At 48.4% G+C, this 27832-nt stretch overlaps 1 protein-coding gene across 2 annotated transcripts; it reads left to right on the forward strand.

The window, feature by feature from the left end:
- Window positions 1–3015: 3015 nt before the first annotated feature.
- LOC121443292 (mediator of RNA polymerase II transcription subunit 12-like) lies at window positions 3016–27334 on the forward strand. Of its 2 annotated transcripts, none has more exons than XM_041644996.1 (45): window positions 3016–3114; window positions 3616–3720; window positions 3921–4112; window positions 4245–4404; window positions 4847–5028; window positions 5189–5299; window positions 5410–5664; window positions 6290–6436; window positions 6758–6857; window positions 6973–7109; window positions 7338–7469; window positions 8373–8499; window positions 9473–9702; window positions 10097–10177; window positions 10291–10461; window positions 10881–11025; window positions 11193–11243; window positions 11539–11657; window positions 11843–11986; window positions 12421–12584; window positions 12795–12926; window positions 13269–13496; window positions 13653–13797; window positions 13968–14088; window positions 14496–14597; window positions 14696–14809; window positions 15063–15238; window positions 15401–15580; window positions 16596–16667; window positions 17096–17229; window positions 17349–17510; window positions 18775–18886; window positions 19057–19146; window positions 19669–19778; window positions 19979–20114; window positions 20858–21019; window positions 22189–22566; window positions 22781–22931; window positions 23067–23275; window positions 23437–23514; window positions 23603–23820; window positions 25917–26181; window positions 26646–26789; window positions 26981–27062; window positions 27245–27334. In XM_041644996.1, the coding sequence occupies exons 1-45, from the start codon at window positions 3016–3018 to the stop codon at window positions 27286–27288; spliced, it is 6597 nt and encodes a 2198-aa protein (XP_041500930.1). In that variant the 3' UTR covers window positions 27289–27334. The 2 variants fall into 2 exon arrangements, with proteins under 2 accessions (XP_041500930.1, XP_041500931.1); XM_041644997.1 differs by having other exon boundaries at window positions 23067–23266; window positions 26649–26789.
- The last annotated feature ends 498 nt before the right edge of the window (window positions 27335–27832 follow it).

Genomic DNA, 27832 nt, shown 5'->3' on the forward strand with positions numbered 1-27832 from the left:
CACTACAGCAAAAGTTCTTTTCTTTTCTTTTTTGTTATTTGTTTTTTTGAGTCGGGGTTTCTCTGTGTGATAGCCTTGGCTGTCTTGGAATTCACTCTGTAGATCAGGCTGGCCTCAAACTCACAGAGATCTGCCTTCCTCTGCCTCCTGAGTGCTGGGATTAAAGGCGTGCACCACTACCACCTGGCAAGTTCTTTTTTAAATTTATTTTTAATTTTTTAAAATTTATTTTTAATTTTTTTTAATTTATTTTTAATTTAAAAAAGATTAATGGCTGAGCGGCGGTGGCGCACGCCTTTAATCCCAGCACTCAGGAGGCAGAGGCAGGTGGATCTCTGTGAGTTCAAGGCCAGCCTGGTCTAAAGATCCTGTTTCAGGACAGCCAGGACAATACAAAGAAATCTTGTCTCAAACAAACAAATAAAAATATTAGCCTGGCCGGGCGGTGGTGGCGCACGCCTTTAATCCCAGCACTTGGGAGGCAGAGGCAGGGGGATCTCTGTGAGTTCGAGACCAGCCTGGTCTACAAGAGATAGTTCCAGGACAGGCTCCAAAACCACAGAGAAACAACAACAACAAAAAATATTAATAATTTTTTTTTAAAAAATAATTTTTTAGATTTATTTATTTTGTTTTTATGCATACTAGTGTTGGATTGCATGTGTATATATGTAGGACATGCATGTGTGGTGCCTGTGGAGGTGAGAAGACGACGTCAGCTACTCTGAAACTGAAGTCATGAAGGGTTGGGTGCCACCATGTGGGTGCTGGGAGTCCCATTTAGGTCTTCTGCAAGAGCAACAAATGCTCTTAAGCACTGAGCCATCTCTCCAGCCCTAGATGTATTATTATTATTTGGTTTTTCTAGACAGGGTTTCTCTGTGTAGCTATGGAGCCTGTCCTGGAACTCACTCTGTAGCCCAGGCTGGCCTTGAACTCACAGAGATCAGCCTGCCTCTGCCTCCTGAGTGCTGGGACTAAAGGCGTGCGCCACCACTGCCCAGCTCCAAGATTTATTAATTTTTACTCACTGTGTTTGAGTGTTTTGCCTGCATGTCAGTCTATGCACCATATGCCAAAAGGATCCAGAAGAAGGAGTCAGAACCTTAGGAACTGGAGTTATAGGCTATTGTTAGGTCATCAGATAGGTGCCATGAATTGACTCCTTGCCCTCTGGAACAGCAGGCAGTGCTCTTAATCCTTCTGCCACCTCTGCAGGTCCTCTTTTTTAAATTGATTATTTATTGAGACAGGGTCTCACTGTGTCGCCCTGGCTGTCCTGGAACTCACAGAGACTGCCTGCTTCTGCCTCAGGAATGCTAGGGTTTAATGCCCTTTGCCACCAAGCCTGGCAAATATTCTTTTTTCCATTTATTTATTTGTTTGCTTATTGTATGTACGTACGTGGAGGTCAGAGGACAGGTTGCAAGAGTCATTTCTCTGCTTCCATCATATAAAAAGGAAGGAGTCTATTCTGGTACTATGCAGTGGCAAAGATCTTCTGCCTTCTGGCTGGCCTTTAAATTGGAAGTGCATGGACACTTTGTGGGTTCATAGATGCAATTTTTCATGATAGAAAATATCTGATACTTTGTATAAACACTGTTCTGTGAAGAACATGACCATTTTCTCCTCTTCCTTTTCCCTTTTCCTTTTGATAGGGCCTGGAAGCTTTAGGGGGCAGGTGGCTCTCTGGGCTTTCTGTGAGTTCTAGGCCAGCTTGCACTATATAGAGAGTTCCAGGCCACCTGTGGTTACAGTGGGGTGACCCTGTCTCAAAAAGTAGGTGTGTGTGTGTGTGTGTGTGTGTGTGTCACTATGTAATTAGGGCTGGAAGTGAACTTGTCGGTCTACTGAGTTGTGGGAATTACAGGTGTGCAACACACTAAGCTACACCCTTTGGTCTTTTTGAGATAGGGTGTCAGTATGCTGCTGTGGACGGCCTGCTGACATCACCACATCTGTCTCTGTGTTGGCATTTTTTGTTTGTTTGTTTGGTTGGTTGGTTTTTTGGTTGTTGAGACAGGGTCTCTCTTTGTGTAGTCCTGGCTGTCCTGGAGCTAGCTCCCTGTGTAGAACAGGCTGACCTTGAACCCAGAGATTCTCCAGTGCTTGGATTAAAGGCGTGTGCCAGCAACCTGACTTTTGTTTTGTTTTTTGGTATTTTGAGACAGTGTCACATTGCATAGACTTGGTTGCCCTGGAAGTCACTATAGACCAGCCTGGTCTCAAACTCACAGAGTAAGCCTGACTAAGGGTTAATAAACAACAGAAAACAAGATTAGAAAGTTTTGGAGTAGAGGGGCTGTAACTGCCGGGGGGAGATGAAAGCAAGCATTTCAGCTTTATACAAATGTTTTCTTTTTTGAGACAGGATCTTTTGTATCTCGGTCCATAGGTGCTTTCTTAAACAATGGTGGTCTCTAATCTTTACGACTGTGGTTTAAAGGAAGTATTAGCATACCCATTATCCAGATGTGGAAACTAAGAAACTCAGTGATTAGTAAAAGAAGCAGTTATTAACCAAACCAAACATTCCTGAGCACTTATTTTAAGTCAAGAACTTAGTGAGGCGACGGGAATCCAGTTCCAGTTAGAGCTCAGCCCAGCGGCAGCCTTCCCCATTTCAGTTCTGCACCTCCAGCACAGGCCATGCCGGGGGGGGGGGGGGGGGGGGGGGGGGGGGGGGGGGGGGGGGGGGGGGGGGGGATTTTTAGTGGGTGAAATTGACTTTCCCTCCTAGGGCCCAAAGCTCCCGGGCTGTGCTCCGCCCTGCGCTGGCGAGGCCCCACCCCCTCTGCAGTCAGTATTGTCCGAAGGTACCCAGCGTCCCTCGGCAGTTTCCGGCAGTAATCGAGAGTTTCTAACGTGCCCCGCCTCCGCCACCCCCCTTCTTTCGGCCTCAGTCCTCTCCACCGCCGCCCAGCTTGCTCCCTCCCGTCCTCGGCCCTCCGCCCCTTCCCTCCCCACCTCGCCTGGCCCTGCAGGCGCCTCCGGCGGTACGGGCTGGGCAAGATGGCGGCTTTCGGGATCTTGAGCTATGAGCACCGACCCCTGAAGCGGCTGCGGTTGGGGCCTCCCGATGTGTACCCTCAAGATCCCAAACAGAAAGAGGTGCGTTCACAAATCCAGGTTCCCGCGGGGTCCGGGCAGGTGATTAGTATAGGAAGAGACACTGACAGTTCAGGGAAGGGGGGGCGGGGCGATTAGGTGAGAGCAAAAGTCCCAAAAGGGGGAAGAGTAGAGTGGACTGGTGCCGGAGTGTAGGGGCTGCCGGCAGTTCCGGTTGGTGTGCAGGCAATGGCTCGCGAGCCACGCCAGAGGTGCCCCCCTCCACACTCGTGCGGGCGCTCACACACAAACCTCAGAAAGTTGTTAGGGCCAGCTTGGTGAGGTGCCTGCAAGGGAAGAGTGCTGTTGAGGTATCTCTGGGGGATGTGGGAATCTCATTGACTGTGGAGGTGAGGGTGGGGTCCGAATGAACATTAGGGCTGGGCTTTAAATAACAACCTCTTCTACTCGGAATCCTCCTCCCTTTCTTCCCTTCTGCCCTTTTTTACACCCTCTTCTCCAAGGCGAATGGGGGTGAACTAAAATGCTGTTTTTCTGCCTTAGGATGAACTGACGGCTTTGAATGTAAAACAAGGTTTCAATAACCAGCCTGCTGTCTCTGGGGATGAACATGGCAGTGCCAAGAACGTCAACTTCAATCCTGCCAAGGTGAGAGAACCCTGCCAGGCTGAAGGAAAAGGCTGGAAAGCATCTGAGAAAGAGCAAAGGTTCTGGGTTGGGAAAACTTACAGGGATAACCTAAATGGCAGAGTTCATAGCCCAGGGCAGCTGCCAACCTGGTGCTCCCTACCACAGTGGCACCTGGCTACCCCTTCTTACCGCACTGAGGTACACTTTTCTTCCTCTAGATCAGTTCCAACTTCAGCAGCATTATTGCCGAGAAGTTACGCTGCAATACTTTCTCTGACACCAGTCACAAAAAGTCCATCATGAACCAGAAGGACAACTTCTGGCTGGTGACTGCACGATCTCAGAGTGCTATTAACACCTGGTTCACCGACCTGGCTGGCACCAAACCACTCACAAACCTAGCTAAAAAGGTGAGGTGCTGTTTCTCGTTCTTAGGGTCAACGTGGGGAATGTGTCAGGTACCTACCTATGTTCTGATACTAAGCTACGTGGTATCAACTCCTGGGGTAATAGAGACCTCACTGTTTGTGATGTCCATCCAGGTCCCCATTTTCAGTAAAAAGGAAGAAGTGTTTGGATACTTAGCCAAATACACAGTGCCTGTGATGCGGGCTGCTTGGCTCATTAAGATGACCTGTGCCTATTATGCAGCAATGTCTGAAACTAAGGTTAAGAAGAAAAATACTGCTGACCCTTTCACGGGTAAGTGACTGCACACCTGGTGTGCCACCGATGGCTTCAAGGAGTGACAGACGCCTTAGTCTATATTCCTTGCTTCTGCGTGAATCTCACACTCACTCAGTTGGTAAGCATGGAGTGATTTGCTTATCTACCATGGTCAGGTACTGGGCTGTAAAGATGACCAGCATATATTCTCTGCTCTTTGGATCTTAGTGGAGATGCGAAGGCATATGTAGCATAATTCATTATAGAAAGTGGTGAATGCCAACAGAGTAGGCAGACGATTCTCTGCGACTTCAGTGGATATAGTGATTACTTTATTTAAGGAGGTGGCATTTGTCTCCAGGGTAAGAAGATGAATAGAGCTCGGGATTGTGGTGATTGTGAGTGGAAGCAGGGGAGACAGGAGTATTCAAAGCCTAAGAATACTATCAAATAGCTCCCTTTTCCGTATTTTCTTTAGAATGGACTCAAATCATTACAAAGTACTTATGGGAACAGCTACAGAAGATGGCTGAATACTATCGGCCAGGGCCTGCAGGAAGTGGAGGCTGTGGTTCTACTATAGGACCCTTGCCCCATGATGTAGAGGTGGCAATCAGGCAGTGGGACTACAATGAGAAGCTCGCCATGTTCATGTTTCAGGTAGGCACAAGGGCATGTCGTACATGGCATTGACTTACACCTTACCCTGTGTTGTTGGTATAGAATGGAATTTGCCCATTGCCTTGCCCTCACTGTGGTTCTCTTCATCCTTCCATTTCCTTTATCTGCCTTACCTCTAATAGTTCCCTGCTATCCATAGGATGGAATGCTGGACAGACATGAGTTCCTGACTTGGGTGCTTGAGTGTTTTGAGAAAATACGCCCTGGAGAGGACGAATTGCTTAAATTGCTGCTTCCTCTACTGCTTCGAGTAAGACCTAGACCTAGAGAGGGAGTGTTTGAAGGGATCCGAGGAAGGGTTAGGATCAGAGCAGTGTCTCTTGGAGAAAACTAGGGGCTCTGTTGGTCATGTCTTCACAGTACTCAGGGGAATTTGTCCAGTCTGCCTATCTGTCCCGCCGCCTTGCCTACTTCTGTACCCGGAGACTGGCTCTACAGCTGGATGGCATGAGCAGCCACTCATCTCATGTTATATCTGCTCAGTCAACAAGCTCTCTGCCCACCACTCCTGCACCTCAGCCCCCAACTAGCAGTACACCCACGACTCCCTTTAGTGACCTGCTTATGTGTCCTCAGCACCGGCCCCTGGTTTTTGGCCTCAGCTGTATCCTTCAGGTAGGTACTAGAGGGCCGAAGAAAGTGTAAAGAACTAACAGCGCTCATCCTGGAGAATGGGGTGAGTCCAACTCAGAGGTGGGAGCTGGCACTGAGGATTCAAGAATTAGTGTTTCTCTGCTTTTTTGTTGTTTGTTTTTCCGAGCTGGTCCTGGAATTTGTCCTGTAGACCAAGCTGGCCTTGAACTCACAGAAAACTGCTTGCCTCAGCCTTCCAGGTGCTAGGATTAAAGGCATTCACCACCACCACGTGGCTGTTTCTCTGTAATAGGACGATCCCTTTTAGAGGTTTTGGAATTTTCTCTCAGAACTAAGTAGTAGGCCCAAGGCTTCTTAGGAAAGCGCTGAGAATGATAGTGTTCACAGTCCCAAACTTAGAAAGAAGAGGCAGGAGGATTGTGAGTTCAAAGTCAGCATAAGCGCCATAGCCAAATGAACCCTTGTCTGAAATACTATACAAATAATTAAAAAGAGGAAGGTGAGGAGGAGGGGATGATACTTGCCCCAAGGACTCAGTCATAGTAAACCTAATTCAGATGGGAAACCTAAGGGAGGTGGCTCAGAAGTGGGGATTCTAGAGAGGCATCCATGCTAACTGGGTTTGACTTATCTGTTCGTCTGGCAGACCATCCTCCTGTGTTGTCCCAGTGCCCTAGTTTGGCACTACTCATTGACTGATAGTCGAATTAAGACTGGCTCTCCACTTGACCACCTGCCCATTGCTCCCTCCAACTTGCCCATGCCAGAGGGTAATAGTGCCTTCACTCAGCAGGTAAGTTTAAACACTACCTTGGTATTTCAAAGTTGCGATGCGATGCTAAATTGTTTTTCCAGAAATAGTGGTTTGGGGGCTGCTACTGTTTTATGTTTCTGCTTTGTTTTTTGAGACAGACTCTTGCTAAGTAGCCTTTGCTGACCTGAAAGTTGCTCTGTAGACCAGGCAGGCCTCGAACTTAATGGTGATCCTTCTACCTCTGCCTCCCAAGTGCTAGATTACAGGCAGGCGTATACTACCATGCCCAGCTTTCGGCTATTCTTCTTTTAGCTTTTTATGTATCTGTTTCCTTAAAGCTTTTTTAAAAAAATATTGCAGGTGCGTGCAAAATTGCGAGAGATTGAACAGCAGATCAAGGAGCGAGGACAAGCAGTTGAGGTTCGCTGGTCTTTTGATAAGTGCCAGGAAGCTACTGCAGGTGGGTGTCAGAGGGCAGAAGCTAGGAAAGGATGGCGATGGGCACCTAGACATCTGAGACTCCAAATGCACGGAACCTCTGGCTAACTCCCCTCTGCTGTTTGTTTTGTCCTCAGGTTTCACCATTGGACGGGTGCTCCACACTTTAGAAGTACTAGACAGCCATAGTTTTGAGCGCTCTGACTTTAGTAATTCTCTTGACTCCCTTTGTAATCGAATTTTTGGACTGGGGCCTAGTAAGGATGGTCATGAGGTGAGTAAGAGAAACAGAAAGAACAAAACCCTTGCAGGAGAAGCAGTCTGGATAAGGGTAAGGTTAGTAACACATTGATGGTAGGAGACCCCTGAACTGATGATCTTCTTGGTGCCTGGTCCTGGTCCCAGGATGTTTTTAGGTGGGGCCTATGTTTTTGAAAGAGGAACTCAGTTCTTTTGTCCCCAGCCTTCCGTTACTTATCCTCATCAAATCCTTTGCTTGCAGATTTCCTCAGATGATGATGCTGTGGTATCATTATTATGTGAATGGGCTGTGAGCTGCAAGCGCTCTGGTCGGCATCGTGCTATGGTAGTAGCCAAGCTCCTGGAGAAGAGACAAGCTGAAATTGAGGCTGAGGTTAGAGGCTAAGAAAAGGGAGTGAGTTGCCCAATGGAAAGAATAACTAGGTTTGGACACATTGGAGTGATTGATTGAGATAGAAGTGGGACTGGGACTGGACCTGAAGGATTGGAAAGAACCCATAGAGAGCTCTCGTCTTGGCACATACCTGTAATTCCACCATGTGAAAGGTTTATATAGAGGATCATGGTTACAAAGCCAACCTGGCCTAGCTAGAGAGACTGTCTCAAAAGTTAAAAAAGCTGAGTGTGGTGGTGGACACCTTTAATCCCAGCACCTAGGAGCCTGAGGCATGCAGATCTCTGAATTTGAGGCCAGCCTGGTGTAATTTGGAACAGCTAGTGCCACATAGACTCTGTTTCAAAACAAAGTTTTAAAAAAATGCTGGGCTGAGCCATGGTGGTACACACTTTTAATCCCAGCACTTGGGAGACAGAGGCAGGCAGATCTCTGTGAGTTCAAGGCCAGCCTGGTCTACAAGAGCTAGTTCCAGGACAGGCTCTAAAAGCTACAGAGAAACCCTCTCTTGGGGAAAAAAAAGCTGGACATGGTCTTGCATGGCTTTAATCTCAGCACTCATTTGGGAGGCAAAGGCAGGCCAATCTCTTATGAGTTTGCGACCAGCCAGAGCTGCATAGTGAGACCTTGCCTACAAAACTAAATAAGCAAATAAATAAAAGTGGTAGAGACTGTACAGGGAATGTTAAGGACATAAGGCACAAATAGAAAAGAGCTGATGGATTAATTAGTTAGAGAAGAGATCAAGGCTGTAGTTGGGAGGTGGCAAAGGAAATGAGAAGTATGGGATGGAGGCAAGACAGGTGACTCTCCCGAGGTTACACAGTGAAGAGTGAAGAAGCAGGGAAAAGTAACTCCTTACTTTGTTCTCTCATCGTGCAGCGTTGCGGAGAATCTGAAGCAGCTGATGAGAAGGGTTCCATCGCCTCTGGTTCACTTTCTGCTCCTAGTGCACCCATATTCCAGGATGTCCTCCTGCAGTTTCTGGATACACAGGCTCCCATGCTGAGTATGGATACCTACAATCTTCTAGTTACCTTGCCTAAATTCAGTTATAAACTATGTACTCAGAAAACTTGAGGAAGGACCTTCTGGCACTGGACAGTGGTGGTGCACACCTTTAATCATAGCACTAGGGAGGTAGAGGCAGGTGAATTTCTGAGTTCAAGGTCAGTCTGGTCTACAGAGCAAGTTTCAGGACAGCCAGGGCTACACAGAAAAACTGTCAAAAAAGCAAAAGCCAGGCAGTGGTAGCACACACCTTTAATCCCGCCACTCAGGAGGCAGAGGCAGGCAGATGATCTCTGAGTTTGAGATCAGCCTTTTGTACAGAGTTCCAGGATAGTCAAAGCTACACAAATTCTGCCTCAAGAACACAAAAAAGGACCTTCTGGTTTATACTTCTGTCTTTGACTCTGAAAAATTACTTTTAGGCATAATTCTATTCCTTGATGGTCTCACAATTTTCATAGAATAGAGAAATGCAAAGAATAAACACAAGAACATTTGAGCAAAGCATTTTTCCTATATGCACAGGAGCAATGATAGTCTGTTCATTCTGAGGTGGTGGTGGTGGACAGCATGAAGTGATGTAGCCACCTGTTTTTTAAATATTTGAGTATGGTTACTTTTCCTGCATGTATGTTTGTGCACCATGTGCGTGTCTGGTACCTGCAGAGGCCAGTGGAGGGCTTTGGATGCCCTGGAACTGGAGTTTATAGACAGTTGTAAGTTGCTATGAGGGTGCTTGGAATCAAATCCTCTGGAAGAGCAGCCAGTGAATGCTCTTAACCACTGAGGCATTTTTCCAGCCCCACCAACCATACTTTGTATGTCTAGGCAGTTTCTGGATTTTTTTCTTCCTGTTCTTGCCTCAGGGATATCTCTGTAGTATTCTAAGAGCACCATTACTGAAGCATGTCCCTATCTCTTTTTGTCCCGTCTTGTGTTCTACTAACTTAGCTTTCCTCATTCCTTTCTAGCTGATCCCCGCAGTGAGAGTGAACGAGTGGAATTCTTTAACTTAGTACTACTTTTCTGTGAACTGATCCGACACGATGTTTTCTCCCACAACATGTACACTTGCACTCTCATCTCTCGGGGGGACCTTGCATTTGGAGCCCCTGGTCCTCGGCCTCCCTCTCCCTTTGATGATCCTGCAGATGACCCAGAGCGCAAGGAAGCTGAAGGCAGCAGCAGTAGCAAGCTAGAGGTGTGTGTCCTTTTCCTTGCTAGTAATTATTACATTTTGACACTCCCATTTTCACAGCTTCTAGAAGCTTCCGAGCATCTCTTTTACCCAAGAATGGTATTAGAACTTCGTGGTTTATAGAATAGTCTCATGTCAGTTTCTCACTTGCTCTTCACAAAAGGTCGGTGACGTACTCCTGCCTTCCTTTTAAAGCCGATGGAAACTGAGGCTTTACTTACTGGTTAAGTAACTGGACAAGGTTTGAATGCAGAACTTGGGCTTTCCTCCTGCCTCCTTGATTCAGTTCTCAGTGAACTTCCTGGACAGTGAAGAAGCACTCCGTGGGACTAAAGCAGGGAGTTGTCTTTGCATTTAAAGCTGCATTTAAGAAATGCAGTTTGTTGTGTGCCTGCAGGATCCAGGGCTCTCTGAATCTATGGACATCGACCCTAGTTCCAGTGTGCTCTTTGAAGACATGGAGAAACCCGATTTCTCAGTAAGATCCTGAGCATGGAAGAATCTAGCACCTTGGTTCTCCCCTTACGCCTCCTTTGGGAATTTCTTTGCCTCCTTTGCTCCTCCTGAACGTGCTGCCTTTCGCCCTCTTAGTTGTTCTCCCCTACTATGCCTTGTGAGGGGAAGGGAAGTCCATCCCCTGAGAAACCAGATGTCGAAAAGGAAGTGAAGCCCCCACCCAAAGAGAAGATCGAGGGGACACTTGGGGTTCTTTATGACCAGCCACGACATGTGCAGTATGCCACACATTTTCCAATCCCACAGGTACTGTTCTCCAACATTTGTGATGGCTTGTTTTGAGCCCAGATTTTCATCCAAGGAATTTGCTGAGGGGCTAGACCTGTTCCCAAGGGTGTTGGGTGTGTTTGAGAAGGGGCTTGAACATGGGAGTGTTGAGAGATACAAAGCATGCTCTTGAGAGGAGGGCAGGAAGCCGGGCGGTGGTGGCGCACACCTTTAATCCCAGCACTCAGGAGGCAGAGGCAGGCGGATCTCTGTGAGTTCGAGGCCAGCCTGGTCTACAGAGTGAGTTCCAGGACAGGCTCCAAACAGGCTCCAAAGCTACAGAGAAACCCTGTCTTGAAAAACAAAAAAACAAAAAACACAAAAACAAAAACCAAACAAAGAAAAAAAGAGGAGGGCAGGAGACCTGTGATGGAGTCTGACGGTGCTGCTGGGTGCAGGAGGAGTCATGCAGCCATGAGTGCAACCAGCGGTTGGTCGTACTGTTTGGGGTGGGGAAGCAGCGAGATGATGCCCGCCATGCCATCAAGAAGATTACCAAGGATATCCTGAAGGTTCTGAACCGCAAGGGGACAGCAGAAACTGGTGGGTTTGAGCCTCCTTAAACAAAAGTCTCCCCCAAAGAATGCCCTAGTCAGTCTTCCTATGCCCAGAGTAGGGCACTCCCCAGTCATGTCCCAATATTCCGTCTCTTAGAGTCTCCTGAGAGCTCTAGTCCTTTTGAAACTTCCCCCTCATTCCCCCCTCTACAGACCAGCTTGCTCCTATTGTGCCTCTGAATCCTGGAGACCTGACATTCTTAGGTACCTCACAGTAAGCCCCTTGCTGCCCTCCCTCCGCCCCTCCTTAACCTAGCACCTCCCTGTACACGTTCCTCTGAGGTCCACATGGTCTGTGGTCCTTTAAACCTGTGCTTCATTGTCCCATTTGTCCCTGCCCCAGCCCTTCCGTGACCACCCTTCCCTTTTCTCTTCCTACCCTCATTCCCCCTTCCCCTCCTCCCTCCCAGCACAGTCCCTTCTCCACACCCCCTACCCGACCCCCAGTCAACTAGTTTTCTTTATTGTCCTGACTCATTGCTTTCACCTGTCCCCGCAGGTGGGGAAGATGGGCAGAAGCGCCACTGCAACCGGCCAGAAGCCTTCCCCACTGCTGAAGATATTTTTGCTAAGTTCCAGCACCTTTCTCATTATGACCAACATCAGGTCACGGCTCAGGTGTGGGCCTAAGCCAGCCCCCTTCCCACCTTCTGGCCTCCTGTCCTATTTTCCTTTTTGTCTTATCTTCCCCCAACTAAGCAGGCTAAGCCTTGCTGGTCTCATCCCCTTCTGCCATCATCCTTTGCTCTGTCCCTAGGTCTTCTTTCCTTCAATTCCTGTCTCACTCACACTGCCCTTATCAGGTCTCCCGGAATGTTCTGGAGCAGATCACGAGCTTTGCCCTTGGCATGTCGTACCACTTGCCTCTGGTGCAGCATGTGCAGTTCATCTTCGACCTCATGGAATATTCTCTGAGCATCAGTGGCCTCATCGACTTTGCCATTCAGGTGGGGACGTTGGGGCAGAGAAGGGAAGAAGAAGGAATCCATGCTCGATAGGGTCCCAAAGACAAGAGTAGAGGCTCCAGGCAGTTTCCCGGGCTCTTCAGATGGCCCAAAGACAGCACAGTGGGAATGGAACATGAACCAAGAGGGCCAGAATAGAGACTTAAGTGCTCCCTGGGGAGGCCCAAGAGACAGATTAGAGCTTTGGGTACAGAGCATCCTCTCCCTGTGGAGTTTACAGCATGCTGGCCTGGAGACTGCTTAGAGATACTGCTAGTGGACACAGGACACTGGCACATGGGAACCTGACCCTTCTCTGCTGAAGTGACTCCGGCAGGAAGGGGCACAGGCTTGGCCATGGCAGCTTCCTTACAGAAAATGGGTTACGTCCAATGAAAGGGGCCTCTTCTCATGGTTCATCTACATTTCTCTGATAGCTGCTGAATGAGCTGAGCGTGGTTGAGGCTGAGCTCCTCCTCAAATCCTCTGATCTGGTGGGTAGCTACACAACCAGCCTATGCTTATGTATCGTGGCTGTCCTTCAACACTATCACGCCTGCCTCATCCTCAACCAGGACCAGATGGCACAAGTCTTTGAGGGGTAAGCAGGGTTTCAAAGTAACTGAAATGTGTGGGATTCTGGTGAATGCCAGTTAGAAATGGCCTAGGAAGGACATGTGGGGCCACACAGTGGGGCAGAGTCTGCTACCAAGGTAGGGTGGAATAGTTTTCCCAAGACTCTTAAATTGGTTTTCAGGGCCCCCGTCCCCTGTCTACCCCTGTTGATCCTCCCTCCCCTGCTCTGTAACAGGCTCTGTGGCGTGGTGAAGCATGGAATGAACCGCTCAGATGGCTCCTCTGCAGAGCGCTGTATCCTTGCTTATCTCTATGATCTGTATACTTCCTGTAGCCATTTAAAGAGCAAATTTGGGGAGCTCTTCAGGTAAGAGAGGTGAAGAGATAGGAGAATGGGGCTAGTCCTGCCTCCTTCCCATTACCGCACACCTCAGCACCCAGCTGTCTGTGCGGGATCACTTATGCACTGTGTCCTTTACCTGTGACTTCCTTGCTGAAAGTGAACCTTCTTCCTCCTTGCCTTCACAGGCCACTCTTTCTTAATCACATGTGGTTTCCTTCCTGCCACGTCTGCTGTGGCCCAGCTCCCTTTTTCTTCTCCCAAGGTCCTCCATCCTTCACTCCTTTTTCTTTTCTCCCCTGTCCTGCCCATCCCTGTACCCTACCAGACCTACTTCAGTACTGCTATTTCCTTTCCCTACCCCTGCAGTGACTTTTGCTCAAAAGTGAAGAACACCATCTACTGCAATGTGGAGCCATCAGAATCCAATATGCGCTGGGCACCGGAGTTCATGATTGACACTCTGGAGAACCCTGCTGCTCACACTTTCACCTACACGGGGCTAGGCAAGAGTCTGAGCGAGAACCCTGCTAACCGCTACAGCTTTGTCTGCAATGCTCTCATGCACGTCTGTGTGGGGCATCATGATCCTGATAGGTATGGGGCATACTGCGTTGAGGAATGGACATCATGCCGCCACCTGATCTGAGAGATGCTGTACCTTCCATTGTTACTGGGGCAGAGACAGAAAGTTGTGAATCTGACGTTTTGTAGAGCAAGACTTTTCCTGAGGGCTTTTGTACTTCTCCCTAGGGTAAATGACATCGCAATCCTGTGCGCGGAGCTGACCGGCTATTGCAAGTCACTGAGTGCAGAGTGGCTAGGAGTACTTAAGGCTCTGTGCTGCTCTTCTAACAATGGCACTTGTGGTTTCAACGATCTCCTGTGCAATGTAGATGTAAGCCTTTGGGTGGGGTCTTGCTGGAGAATGAGACAGGTACCTATTTGGTAGCGATCTGGCCACACTCAAGACCATAGAGGGTCAGAGTTGAGTCGAGTGGAGGCATGGCACACTGGCAAAGTCTCTTTCCTCCACACTGAGTCACGGTGTCTGGCCACTTTTTTCAGGTCAGTGACTTGTCTTTTCACGATTCCCTGGCTACTTTTGTTGCCATCCTCATCGCCCGACAGTGTTTGCTCCTGGAAGACCTGATTCGCTGTGCTGCTATCCCTTCACTCCTGAATGCTGGTAAGGTTCCAGTCCAGAACTCCTAGAATGTCAGTTCCCCGCCCTGTGCTAATACGTACTCCATAACCAGCCTCTTCTTGGGGAACGCCCTGCTGTAGTTCCCTGGCCAGCGCTTGTTGTACTTCAGGCTGGAAGGCTCCAAGGGCCTATTTTGAAATTGCAGCCCCGATAACACCTCCACACTGTGTGTGTATATGGGAATGGAACCCAATAACTCCCTCATGTGAGCCTGAGCTTCAGCCCAGCCTCTGAACCTTTTTGGCTTTTGCCCCTTCAGTTGTATAACATTTCTGTGCTCTGCTGCTCCTTTCTCCTCACTTGCATTTCATCTTATTCTTCCTCCCAGCACATATACACATGCATAGAGTTTGGCTTCGTTCTTTTCAGATCTGCTGTCTGTCTTTTAGCTTGTAGCGAACAGGATTCTGAGCCAGGGGCCCGGCTTACTTGCCGCATCCTCCTCCACCTGTTCAAGACACCACAGCTCAATCCTTGCCAGTCTGATGGAAGTAAGTGACTCTGATTGGAGCCAGGCAGCTAGAGAAACTGTGGCTCTCCCAACCCGCTGCTTTTTCTTCTGCTTCCCCTGACTGTGGCTCCCTTACAGACAAACCTACTGTTGGAATCCGGTCCTCCTGTGACCGCCACCTGCTGGCTGCCTCCCAGAACCGCATTGTGGATGGAGCTGTGTTTGCTGTTCTCAAGGCTGTGTTTGTACTCGGTATGCAAGGGGGTAGGAAGAGAGACATGCCAGAAGTGTGTATAGGGTAGAGTGCCAGCAAAACTACAGGGACAGTCTTTCTCCCTCCCAAAGGTGGTCTCTCTGGCCTTTGGAGAAAAGGGGAGGGAGATAAATATATTTCTGTTTCATAGAGCAGCATTTGGGGAATTTCTGCCTCTGTGGGACAGGGCAGGTCCCCACACACCATTCTGATCACACTCTGCCCTCCCTATCTCCCACCCATGAACCACAGGGGATGCGGAGCTGAAAGGTTCAGGCTTCACGGTGACAGGAGGAACAGAAGAACTTCCAGAAGAGGAGGGAGGAGGTGGTAGTGGTGGTAGGAGGCAGGGTGGCCGCAACATCTCTGTGGAGACAGCAAGTCTGGATGTCTATGCCAAGTACGTGCTGCGAAGCATCTGCCAACAGGTTAGTCTCACCTTCCCCCACTCCACCTAAATGCTTCCATGTAATATAGCCTTGTTTCTAGCCCATGAGCACACTACCTCCCTGCTATACATCGGGTCCTTTACCTGCCCTGATACAACTTCCTGGGGTTGCCTGCAGTCTTCTAATTACCATTCTCCTTAGGAATGGGTAGGAGAACGCTGCCTTAAGTCACTGTGTGAGGACAGCAATGATCTACAAGACCCAGTGTTGAGTAGTGCCCAGGCCCAGCGCCTCATGCAGCTCATCTGTTACCCGCATCGACTGCTGGACAATGAAGATGGAGAAAACCCCCAGCGGCAGCGCATTAAGCGTATTCTCAAGGTAGGTCAAGATGCTGGGTTGCTGGGAGCAGCAGCAGGATCCTACTGGGGAACGGTGGAACTGTTCAGTAGGTAGGAAGATGAATGAGCATGCAGGAGAATGGTAGCAAGGAAAACAGCTCCAACATGGTCTTACAGAGCAGATCTGCGGTCTGGTCTAGACTCAGGAGTTAGGCTGTTAGGTGATGACTGCACAGTCTGCAGTGAGTACAGCTTGCCTGTGGCAAGAATTGCCTCAGGGAGGCCCGATTCTGCTTTGCATGGATGGCACTTTGGTTGTGATCCAGTAAGTGAACAGGAATAGCTACTGTGGTTGAAAATGTACTTCATGCTCCGGTACTCTGTGCATGGCACTGTGCATTCATTTCTTTCATTTGATCTTTATGGCCCTGTGAAGTGAATAGGAATATCCTTATTTAACCAGTGAGGAAACTGAGGCTGGTGAGGTTGCTTCACACGAGCTAGGAAGTTTAGGGCCAGGATGAGGACATAGGTGTGCCTGTGTCCTTTCACTTCATCGTACCGCTTGCTTCAGACATATGGCTGATGGGGGGGGGGGGAGAATAAGGCCATGGAGGAAGAACTAAAGGAATGAGGTCTCTTTAGCTGGAGGGAGATACTGCCGGAGGGAGATTACCTACCAGTAGCTTTCCAGTCTCTAAAGGACTTTGTGTGCCCTGTAAAGGCCCTGTGGGGACTCTGAGGAGCTGCTGTGAAACACCAGAGTCAGGTTTCAACCTTAACATTAAGGATTTAAAGGTTAGGCATGAAGCAGAACTTGGTGAGGTGCTAGGACAGGAATCTAGGGGGATATGGAGTCATTTTTAACCATATGTAAAATATGCTTGTTTTCAGTAATTTTGGATTCTTATTTAAATGTAGTCTTTCCTAAAGAGAGGGACACAGAGGACCCTTTCCAACTTCTAGGAATCTGTTATGGGGGATTAGGAATTAGCCCTAAAACAGTAGGTTGTCATCAATGATGACTAGTGTGGGAATGGATTTTTAACCACCAGAACTTGGACCAGTGGACCATGCGCCAGTCCTCCTTGGAGTTACAGCTGATGATCAAGCAGACCCCCAACAATGTAAGTAATGTTTCCCAGGCTCACCTGCAGTTCCCCGTGTCAGGGATATTGGTCATCATAGAAGAACTGAGGTCCTACCCTCAAGCTCCTGACTGAAAGAGATAAGAGGCCGTGGGAATGGCAGACACATGGAGCTGTTGATAAGGGAAATGGGTTGAGAGTGTTGGTGCTTTCAGCTGTGAAAAGTATGCCTAGGGTAGGAATAGAGCCTGTTTCTGTGGCCACGGATATAAGGAGGTTTGCAAAGGAGCAGACAGTGGCGAACTGTAAGAATGCAGAGGTACAAGAGGGCACAGCGGACAGTTATGTTCCTACTGTGGACCACCACAATGCTCTCTCTCCTTCAGCCTCCTCTCCCATCTCTCCTGCTGTGTTCCCCTCACTGCTAGCTGCCTCTTTAGCACTTTTACACCTTTTATCCTCTCCAGGAGATGAACTCCCTCTTGGAGAACATTGCCAAGGCCACAATTGAGGTTTTCCAACAGTCAGCAGAGACAGGGTCATCTTCTGGAAGTACAGCAAGCAACATGCCCAGCAGTAGCAAGACCAAACCTGTGCTCAGGTGTGTAGAAAAATATTAGAATTTATCTCAAAATGGTGATGCTGGGCGTGCACAGGGAAAAATGATTGTTCAACCTTGCCTACCTGGCTCCCCTGAAACCCATGTCCTCTGTCTTCTAGCTCTCTAGAGCGTTCTGGTGTGTGGCTGGTAGCTCCTCTCATTGCCAAACTGCCCACCTCAGTTCAGGGCCACGTACTGAAAGCTGCTGGGGAGGAATTGGAGAAGGGTCAGCACTTGGGTTCCTCTTCCCGAAAAGAACGAGACCGACAAAAACAGAAGAGGTAAAGAGACTCTGTGGGTAAGGACTGAAGAGTAGGAAGAAGAGGAGACAGCAGGCCAGGGAAGGAGAAACTTTGGGGCTCAGGGTAGAGAATAGGCCTCATGAGAAAGTGGCACTTGGGTGGAGCATGGTAGTACATGTCTCTAATCCCAGCATTTGGGAGGCAGAGGCAGGTAGATCTCTGTGAGTTCAGGGCCAGCCTGATCTACAGAGTGAGTTTCAGAACAGCCAGGGCTACATAGACCTGTTGCGACAAAACAAAACAGGAAAGGAAGAAAGGTGTAGTTGTTTTTTTACTCTTAGTCTTTTCGGCTTTTTTGCTTTTTGGGGGCCCACCACTCAGCTCCCAAATAAATCACATGGCTACCCAGCTCCCAAATAAATCACATGGGGGCTTAGTCTTTCTTATGAATGCTGGCCTTAGCTTGACTTGTTTCTTGCCACCTTTTCTTATCTTAAATTATCCCATCTATCTTTTGCCTCTGGGCATTTATCTTTCTCTGTTTCTATATACCTTTCTTTACTTCTTACTCCGTGGCTTGTTGCATAGCTGGGTGGCTGGCCCCTAGTCTCTTCTCTCCTTTTCCTGCTCCTTGATCTCTCTTCCCAGATTTCTTCTCCTATCTATTCTCTCTGCCTGCCAGCACCGCCTATCCTTTCTCTTGCCTAGCTATTGGCTGTTGAGCTCTTCATTAGATCAGTCAGGTGTTTTTGACAGGCAAAGTAACACAGCTTCACAGAGTTAAACAAATGCCACATACATACAGCACATCTCTGCATCCTTAAACAAATGTCCCACAGCATAAACAATTGTAACACATCTTCAAATAATATTCCACAACAGGAAGGGAGGGAGGGAGGAAGGAAGGAAAGAAGAGAGAAAGAAAGAGAAAGAGAAGAAGAAAAAGAAAGGCAAGAAAAGTGGCAAGTCAAGAGCTGAGTGGCATGGCTTAAGCAGGAGGTCACACCTTAGAGTAGAATCTAGGGTGCCATGGGTAAAACCATGTTTGCTGCCAGCCCTGAGCTCGGTTCCTAGGGTCCACATGGTAGAAGATGAGAACCAATTCCTGCGAGTTTTCCTCTGACCTCCAAATATGCAGCATGTCATGTGTACAAGGATAGCTACCGGGAAAACCAAAAAATAAAAGATACATAGAAAACAGAAATGTAAAAAAAACGTTTTAAGAGTAGAATCTGGGACAAGAAAGTTGGGAGGTGCTTGACCCGCAGTCTCCTGTCTGCCCTTCCCCTCCACGCGGCTCTAGCATGTCCCTGTTGAGCCAGCAGCCTTTCCTGTCACTGGTGCTGACATTTCTGAAAGGACAGGATGAGCAGCGTGAGGGACTCCTTGCCTCCCTCCACAGCCAGGTGCACCAGGTATGGCTATCTGGGCCGTGGAGGTGGTGGCATCGGGGTGGGGAAGGATGCACCTGAGAGTCCACTACATGCTTGGACCTTTCATTATTTTCTGATTAAAAAAACATTTGGTGACTTGGATTAGAAAGGAGAAGATTCCTGGGCACATGTTAAACTCGTTTCTATCCTAGATTGTGATTAATTGGCGAGAAAACCAGTACTTAGATGATTGCAAACCAAAGCAGCTAATGCATGAGGCCCTCAAACTGCGGCTCAACCTGGTAAGGGGGAATCTGGGGTGAAGGAAGAAGGGGTGGAGCTGGAAATACAGTTAAGAAGCCCCAGGTTGGGGAGGACAGGTTTGAGAATGGAGGCACTAGGTTTTTTGAGGTCTTCCAATATTAACCCTGTTGTATTTCTAAAGGATGCAGGACCTTAAAATGGTTAGAGGAACTGAATCCCTGTGGCCAGGATCCAATAGACTGAATACCCTGTGTGCTTGCAGGGACCCTGCCTCAGTATTCGACACTCTGCCTGAGCCCTAGAAATACTAGAAATTTATTTTGGAATGGTGAATGTGATTATAGAATTTATTTAGTACAGATCCCATCTTTTTATGAGTAAGGAAACAGATCCCAGTATCTCAAATTCAGCCACTGACCCAAGGTTGGATAGTAAATCATAAGTACAAATGGCGGGACAGGGCGTCAGGGGTCTCGGGTCCCACCCACCCAGGTTCTAACCTAAGCTTTTCTCAAACACTTATCACCTTGAACCATCTGACTGATTTGTGGTCCTGGCAGGTGGGAGGCATGTTTGACACAGTGCAGCGTAGCACCCAGCAGACTACAGAGTGGGCTCAGCTCCTCCTGGAGATCATCATCAGCGGCACTGTGGACATGCAGTCTAACAAGTGAGCATCTCCTACCCTGCAGGCCATGCCCTGGAGTCTCTAGCGCATACCAGCTGCAGGAACCACTGACTCCATGACCCTGGGTTCCCCACACATTCTCAGGCCCCTTAGGATAACATGAGTATCCCTTCCTGCCTGTGACCTCTTGGGCCATTTTTTTTTCTTAACCTCTTCTCTGGTTTTTCTCCCTACGGCCACAGTGAGCTTTTTACTACTGTGTTGGACATGCTAAGTGTGCTTATCAATGGAACATTGGCTGCAGACATGTCTAGCATCTCGCAGGGCAGCATGGAGGAAAACAAACGTGCATATATGAACTTGGTGAAGAAGCTTCAGGTGAGCAAGGGAGACAAGAACAAGGTTTGGGGGTGCTGGAAGCTCAGTGCCTTCTACTCTCCTGCCTCGGTTTACAGTGTAGCCTGGGAGTGGGGAATGAGATGACTTGTTTTAGTCTGAGCCCTCTTTCTCCCCATTTCCTGTCTTTTTTTTTTATCTGTGCAATGGGGATTTACTCAATGCCATTACTTTTTTTGAATTTACTTTGTTTGTTTGTTTGGTTTGAGACAGGGTCTCATTTGGTAGCCCAGGTTGTCCTGTAACTGACTACATAGCTCACACTGCATTTGAACCCATAGTAATTTTTCCTGCCTCAGCCTCATGAGTGCTGAGATTAGTTTTGGTTTTTGAGATGGGTGGCTTTTTATATAGCCAAGGCTGGCCCACAAACTCAAAATACTATTGCCTCAAGCCTCCCAAATGCTGGGATAATAGTTGTGCACCACCATGCCCAGCTCTGAGTATCTTCTTTTGTGATAATTTATTTAAGTTTTATTTTATATGCATTGGTGTGAAGGTATCAGATCCCCTGGAACTGGAGTTACAGACTGTTTTAAGCTGCCATGTGGGTGCTGGGAATTGAACCCAGATCCTCTGGAAGAGCAGCCAGTGCTCTTAACCACCGAACCACCATCTCTCCAGCCCCCTGAGTGTCTTCTTTATGTTCTGTGCTACTCCTTGAGACTTCCTGTCCCTCTTGTTCTGTACCTTTGAACTCATGACCCATCTTCCTGTTCCTTCAGAAGGACTTGGGAGAACGCCAGTCCGACAGTCTGGAAAAGGTTCACCAACTGTTGCCACTACCCAAGCAGAACCGAGATGTCATTGCCTGTGAGCCACAGGGCTCCCTTATTGACACCAAGGGCAACAAGATTGCTGGCTTCGATTCCATCTTCAAGAAGGAGGCATGTTCTCTTATCTCCCGTGACCTCTACCTTACCCCCTACACCCCATGTTAATTCTGATCTTACAATTCCAGCTAACACACCAAGTTCAGGAGCCCATTAGGCTGTCCCCAATAAAACCTACAACCATCTGGGACTTTAAGCAAATCACTTAGCTTTCCTTCCCCTTTATGTCCCCTTCTTTTGGAGTCTCCCTTTTTTTTGGATTCTGCTTTACTTCCAACTGTCTCATCCTGACCCTCTTCCATTTTCCTTCCTCTCTGCCCACCTGTTCTCTTGTCCTCTCACCATCCCACTGACACCCTATCCCTTTTCTCATGTCTGTTTGCCCAGCTCAACTTCCTTTTTTTCACGTCAGTTTCAGTATATGGGTTAAAAATTTATGTATATGGGTGTATGTATGCCACTTATCTGTGTAGGTCCCCACAGAGGTCAGAAGTTGGAGTCTCTGGAGCTGGAGTTATAAGTGGTTGTGAGCCACCTGAGTGGATTCTGGGAAACACACCTGGGTCCTATGCAAGAGCAGCAAGGGCTCTTAACTACTGGAACATCTATCCAACCCTTAGTTTCAGTATTTTCTTGATTAACCGTATTACTCTGCATAGAAGAGGAAGAAAAGGGAATGCAGACTTTAAATGCAAAGTGAAACCCCTTAATATTCACATTCTCTTGATTTTTCTTTATCAGTCTCTCTCCTCCTGCCCTCCCTGTCTCTCTACCTCTCCTCTTTTTCTTCTGTCTCTCTGATTGCCTTTCTTTGCCGTCTTTAGTTTTTCCTTGTCTCTTTTCTCCTCTCCTCTCCCTTCTCCTCTTGCCCCTCCCTCCTCCCTCTCTGGCTTCTTCCTATCCCTCTCATCTCTGTCAGCCTCTGACCTCCCCATCATGTTTCCCTGTCTGCCCCTTCAGTACCTCTTTTTCTCCTGGCCTCGCCCTTCCCCTTCACACCTTCCCCCTGCAATTCAACAGTGTCCCAGCAAAAATGTTCTCTCTTGCAGACATCTGTATCAGTGTTTGTCTTTCCTCTTCTCATCTTGTCCCTTGATCTACTTACAACTCTTTCCTTGTTTGAAAACTTGTCCACAGATATTTTACCCTTTCTTTAAGTTCTCAAGTCCTGCTTCCTGTTTTCCAAGTCTCAACGGCTCATTGTTTCTCATTTTCTGGAGCAGGGTCTACAAGTTTCTACCAAACATAAGATCTCTCCCTGGGATCTTTTCGAGGGCTTGAAGCCGTCCACAGCTTCGCTCTCCTGGGCCTGGTTTGGCACAGTCCGAGTGGACCGCAGAGTGGCGCGAGGGGAGGAGCAGCAACGGTTGCTCCTCTACCACACACACCTGAGACCTAGGCCCAGAGCCTACTACTTGGAACCACTGCCACTGCCCCCAGAAGATGAGGAGCCACCAGCCCCTGCCCTACTAGAGCCTGAGAAAAAGGCTCCTGAGCCCCTCAAGACTGACAAACCAGGAGCTGCTCCTCCCAGCACCGAGGAGCGCAAGAAGAAATCCACCAAGGGCAAAAAACGCAGCCAGCCAGCCACCAAGACTGAGGCCAGTTCCCCATCCCTCTCCAACCCCTCTTTCTGATTTTGTGTAGTCGGGGTTAAAGTTGCTGGTTTAAGGGAGGTATGGGGTGTATGGAGAAGGGGTGCCATTAGAATTGTGATACAGTGTCTGTATCAGTACCGCTCTCCTTACACCCTTCTCCCTCACCCCCTCCAGAACTGCTATAACCCACTTACCTTTGTCCTCTGCACCCATGCAGGATTATGGCATGGGCCCAGGTAGGAGCGGCCCCTATGGTGTAACAGTGCCTCCAGACCTTCTGCACCATGCAAATCCTGGTTCCATATCCCACCTTAACTACAGGCAGAACTCCCTAGGCCTGTATACCCAGAATCAACCGCTACCTGCTGGTAAGTGCTACTCACTAGGAATGGTGGAGTTGAACATTCTTTTCTCCCCAGGGGAGATGTGGATGGCTTGAACTGTTTTTGAAAAAAGTTGAAGGGATGAAGATCTCAGAGAGGTCAATTTGCTCTCCTTTCCAGGTGGCCCTCGTGTGGACCCATACCGTCCTGTGCGATTGCCAATGCAAAAACTGCCAACTCGACCACCTTATCCCGGTGTGCTATCCACACCGGGTATAACTGCTGTCATGGGCCTAGAACCCACATCTTATAAGACCTCTGTGTACCGGCAGCAGCAACCCACAGTGCCCCAGGGACAGCGCCTTCGCCAACAGCTCCAGGCAAAGATAGTGAGAGGGGCAGTAGGGAGGACTGTCAGGGGGAGGGGTTTTAGTGGGTCACAGGCCTGAGGAGATACTTGGGACCTTCACAAGAACATGCAGGGTAGGAGGTATAGAAGAGACACGGCAGAAAGCATTTCCTGAATTTGACTTCTCCATTTCCTCTTTAGCAGAGTCAGGGGATGTTGGGACAGTCATCTGTCCATCAGATGACTCCTAGTTCTTCCTATGGTTTGCAGACTTCCCAGGTAAATGCCTGGGACTATGAGCATCAGGGAGAGGGCAGCAAACTGCTAAACACCCTCATGCCCAACTCTGTCTCATCCTTCCCTCTAGGGCTATACTTCTTATGTTTCTCATGTGGGACTGCAGCAACACACAGGCCCTGCAGGTACCATGGTGCCCCCCAGCTACTCCAGCCAGCCTTATCAGAGCACCCACCCTTCTACCAATCCTACTCTTGTAGATCCTACCCGCCACCTGCAACAGCGGCCCAGTGGCTATGTGCATCAGCAGGCCCCAACCTATGGGCATGGACTGACTTCCACTCAAAGGTACCCAAAGTAGTGGTGAACTGGGAAGGGACACTGAGGTATAAGCAAACATCTGATTTGGGAAATCCCATACTTGAGGTAATAGATGGGCCTGAACTTTGGGAGCCACGAGGAATAGTAAATCTTGTCATATAACCATTACCACAAACAACTGGAGTTGGAATGGACCCTAGAGACCAGTAGTCTCCCATTTACAACCTTGTCACTTCCTTGAGGATCAGAGAGAAGAAACAAATGTAGCTAGTTTTGATAAGAAGGGATCTAATGGACTTTCCACAGGGCAGGGAACACTGACTGCTCTATGGACTGGAGAGGGAGGGGGAGAGGAGTTTGGGGGAGGGGGAGAAGGGTGGGAGGAGGGGGAGGGAAATGGGTGGCTGGGAGGAGGAGGATACTTTTTTTTCCTTTTCTCAATAAAAAAAAAACAAAAACAAAAAAAAACAAAAAAAAAGAAGGGATCTAGAGGGGCTGGAGAGGTAGCTCGGTGGTTAAGAGTACTGCCTGCTCTTCCAAAGGTCCTGAGTTCAATTCCCAGCAACCACATCGTGGCTTATAGCCATCTGTTATGAGATCTGGTGCCCTCTTCTGGCCTGCAGGCATGCATACAGGCAGAACACTGTATACTTAATAAATAAATAAATCTTTAAAAAAAAAAAGAAGGGATCTAGAGGTTTTAGACATAAGAAACAATAAGGAGTCCTAAGTCCGGTATTAAACAGTTAACTCTAGGGCTAAGGATATGGTTTAGTTGATAGCATGTTTATCTAGTGTCATGAAGTCCTAAGTTTGATCCCAAGCACAACATAAAACCTGGTGTATTGATGCACGCCTGCAATACCAGCACCTCAAGAGGAGGATCAAAAATTCAAGGTCATCCTTGGCTACATAATGAGTTTGAGGCTAGCCTGAGCTACATGAGACCCCTGTCTCAAGGGAAGAAAAAGTAGTTGAACTCTAGAATGGTCTAACAAATGAATTTCATGGATAATTTTAGTTGACTCTTAGTTAAGACTTGGGTAACTATCACGAGGCTCTGCACCTTAGGATTCAGAATACTCTAGAGTGGACTGATGAATTGCCTGCTGTGTAGCCAAAATTGTGTTAGGACTAGAGTGAAGAAAGATAGTAAAAAAAAAAGTACAAGGTTCCTCACCCCAAAGATTTTTTTTTACCCTAGTTGAGAAGTAGAGGTCTTATGTAGAAGAAGATACCGTGCAGAAGAATGTTTAGAGAATGGTATGAACAAAGTCATAATAAGGTGTTCAGTTGTGCCAAGAAGTAAAATGGGACTTGAGAAGAGATGGGCTACTGCCAGTTTAGATCAGAAGCACTAGAAAGATCCATGGATTCGAGCTGGTCATGGAAGGATAGCTGTGATTGGGATGTGTAAAGGAGGGGGAAACGAAGGGCATTCCAGGTAAAGGAAGCAGCATGAGCAAAACCATGGGAGTGGGTTGAGTGTCTGAAGACAGAAAGGAGCGGAGCTTACATGTAATATGAAACTTGTTCAAGGGAAGGAGCAGGAGCTAGGTTAGAGGGGGCAAGTTGACATATGACATTACAGTGAGCTACAGCATTGAGACACAACCCCAGAAAGGACTGCTTTGCTCAGGGGAGTGATAGGAGCTTGGCGTAGCCACAGATCACTGTGGACAGAGTGTAGGGGAAGGTGGGAGAGGACGAGCGAGGGAGCCCAGCTGCAGATTGTCAGGGATGGGCAGATTTGGGTAAAACGGGCATATGGAGTAGCAGAACAACTGGGGGTGTTTCTGGGGCACAACAGCAACCATAAACCCCTTGATAGGTGTTTATAGAATGCTTATCATGTGCAGACTGTTTTTCATAAGAGAAAAATAGCTAAAAGAGAATCGAAAAATTCCTGAGCATTAAGGTTATGAGACAGTAAAATGGAGTATTGTCTTTGTGTTTTATTCCCTGACCTAGAAATCTGTCAGACTCCAGAAGGGCTCCTCTAGTTAGTGCCAAGAGGAATGAATACAATGACTTGTTAGTTTCTTTCAGGTCAGGGACCCAGGGTTTGTACCACCCCCTTTCTCTGGCCTGTGCTTTGACCTCTGGACCTCTTGTCTTTGGAGGTTTTCACACCAGACACTGCAGCAGACACCCATGATGGGTACTATGACTCCATTGAGTGCCCAGGGTGTCCAGGCAGGCGTCCGTTCAACTTCCATCCTGCCTAAGCAGCAACAGCAGCAGCAGCAGCAACAACAACAACAGCAACAGCAGCAACAGCAGCAGCAGCAGCAACAGCAGCAGCAGCAGCAGCAGCAGCAGCAACAGCAGCAGCAGCAGCAGTATCACATCCGGCAGCAGCAGCAGCAGCAGCAGCAGATCCTACGGGTAAGGCCCTGGGATTGTGGCTGAGTCTTAGGCGCCCAAGAAGGAAAGGGTATATTCTTCCCACACTGGCTCCAAGATGAAACATGATGTAATGTGCTAGGCACCCAGCAGAATGGGTATAGTTGTACTTTTTGTTTTCTTTGGTTTCTTTAGGCAGGGTCTCATACTCCTGCCTCAGCTTCCTGAATACTAGAATTTCAGGCCTACACCACCATATTGGGTTTGAACATGGTACTTAGGTGCTTCCTTTCCCCTCTTTTTCATTTCCTGAGTATCATAATGAAGGGGAAATTGGACACTGTCTGCCAAATACACTGTTTGGGTTCTTTCAGATGTGAACCCAGAATTCCCTCACTGTTCCTTGGCTCTAACTTCCTTTTCCCTTCCTGCTCCCATTTTTTCAATACAAAGTCATAGCTTCTTTGCTCTCCTTAAAATTATCTCTTGTATGCTTATAGCAACAGCAGCAACAGCAGCAGCAACAACAACAACAGCAGCAGCAACAGCAGCAACAGCCACAGCAGCCTCAGCAGCCGCAGCAGCCACAGCAGCCACACCAGCAGCAGCAGACAGCTCCTCCCCAACCCCAGCCCCAGTCCCAGCCCCAGGTAGCTGCTGAACTACAGCCACAGGCTCAGGGATGGCTACACAGGATGGGCACACAGCCATCCTATGCTAGGAACAGTGTGTGACAGGGTAGCATCGGGAGGTCAGGCACAACACTAATAGGTTTGGAGGTATGGGTGAAGAAGGAGGTGGAAGGTTGGAGTTCCATCTTCCACTTTCCATTTCCACCCAGTTCCAGCGCCAGGGGCTTCAGCAGACCCAGCAGCAGCAACAGACAGCAGCTTTGGTCCGGCAGCTTCAACAACAGCTCTCCAGTAAGCCTGCCTCCTTCCCAAGAAGAAGCTGGGGAAGAAGTGGGGATGGGGTCGGCAGAGGTGGCTGAGATGCTGGCTTCAGGCCCATATTATGGAGTTCCTTCCCCATTTCCCTTTCCCTTCTTCATGAATCTGAGCCATGATTGGTCTTCCACCCCCTGACAATCTCTCATTTTTCACAGATACCCAGCCACAACCCAGTACCAACATATTTGGACGCTACTGAGTCACCTGGAGGAACTGCTTGTACACTGGAAGTGGCCCAGCCTTTCTGCTTAATTCCCAGTCCCGTTCCTGGGCGAGCTCCAGTAGTGGTTGGAGCCCTTCCCTCAGGCTCCATTTTTAATGAATTTTTAGTATTTTTGTTAATGTGAAGCATTGAACTGTCGGGTTTTGTATATTATTTATATAGAGACCCCAGAGCTGTTGCACCCAATACATAGAGCTTCTTTGCAAAGGAGGTGTGTGGATCTGCACATACAAGAGTCTCCTGAGAGTGTCAGGGAAAGGATGAACAACTCAGCCTTCGTGCCTTCCATATTACCACCCCCCAGCTCACTCTACTCTCCTTTTCGGAATTCTAACTGCTATCCTTTCTTCCTGCTCAAGCAACCTGCAGTGAGCTCCAAACCCTCAGTCCTTTAGGGCGGCTTACCTCCTCAGCTAAACAGTGCAGCTTCTTCAGAGCTGTCTTCCACTGCGGATAAAACACTAGAAGAGGGGTTCGTTAGACTGGAGAGAAACCGGTGGAACCCTGTCATCCTTTCACA

Source organism: Microtus oregoni, unplaced genomic scaffold (genome assembly GCF_018167655.1).
Source record: "Microtus oregoni isolate MIOR12 unplaced genomic scaffold, Mior012 000104F_ref0000108, whole genome shotgun sequence".
NCBI lineage: Eukaryota > Metazoa > Chordata > Mammalia > Rodentia > Cricetidae > Microtus > Microtus oregoni.

Bases quoted from the DNA above. Each gene is read 5' to 3' on its own strand.
- LOC121443292 (XM_041644996.1), top strand. From the start codon at position 3,016: ATGGCGGCTTTCGGGATCTTGAGCTATGAGCACCGACCCCTGAAGCGG. The intron at 13,497-13,652 runs GTATGGGGCATA...ACTTCTCCCTAG, and splicing joins GGGCATCATGATCCTGATAG to GGTAAATGACATCGCAATCC. The intron at 20,115-20,857 runs GTGAGCAAGGGA...CTGTTCCTTCAG, and splicing joins ACTTGGTGAAGAAGCTTCAG to AAGGACTTGGGAGAACGCCA.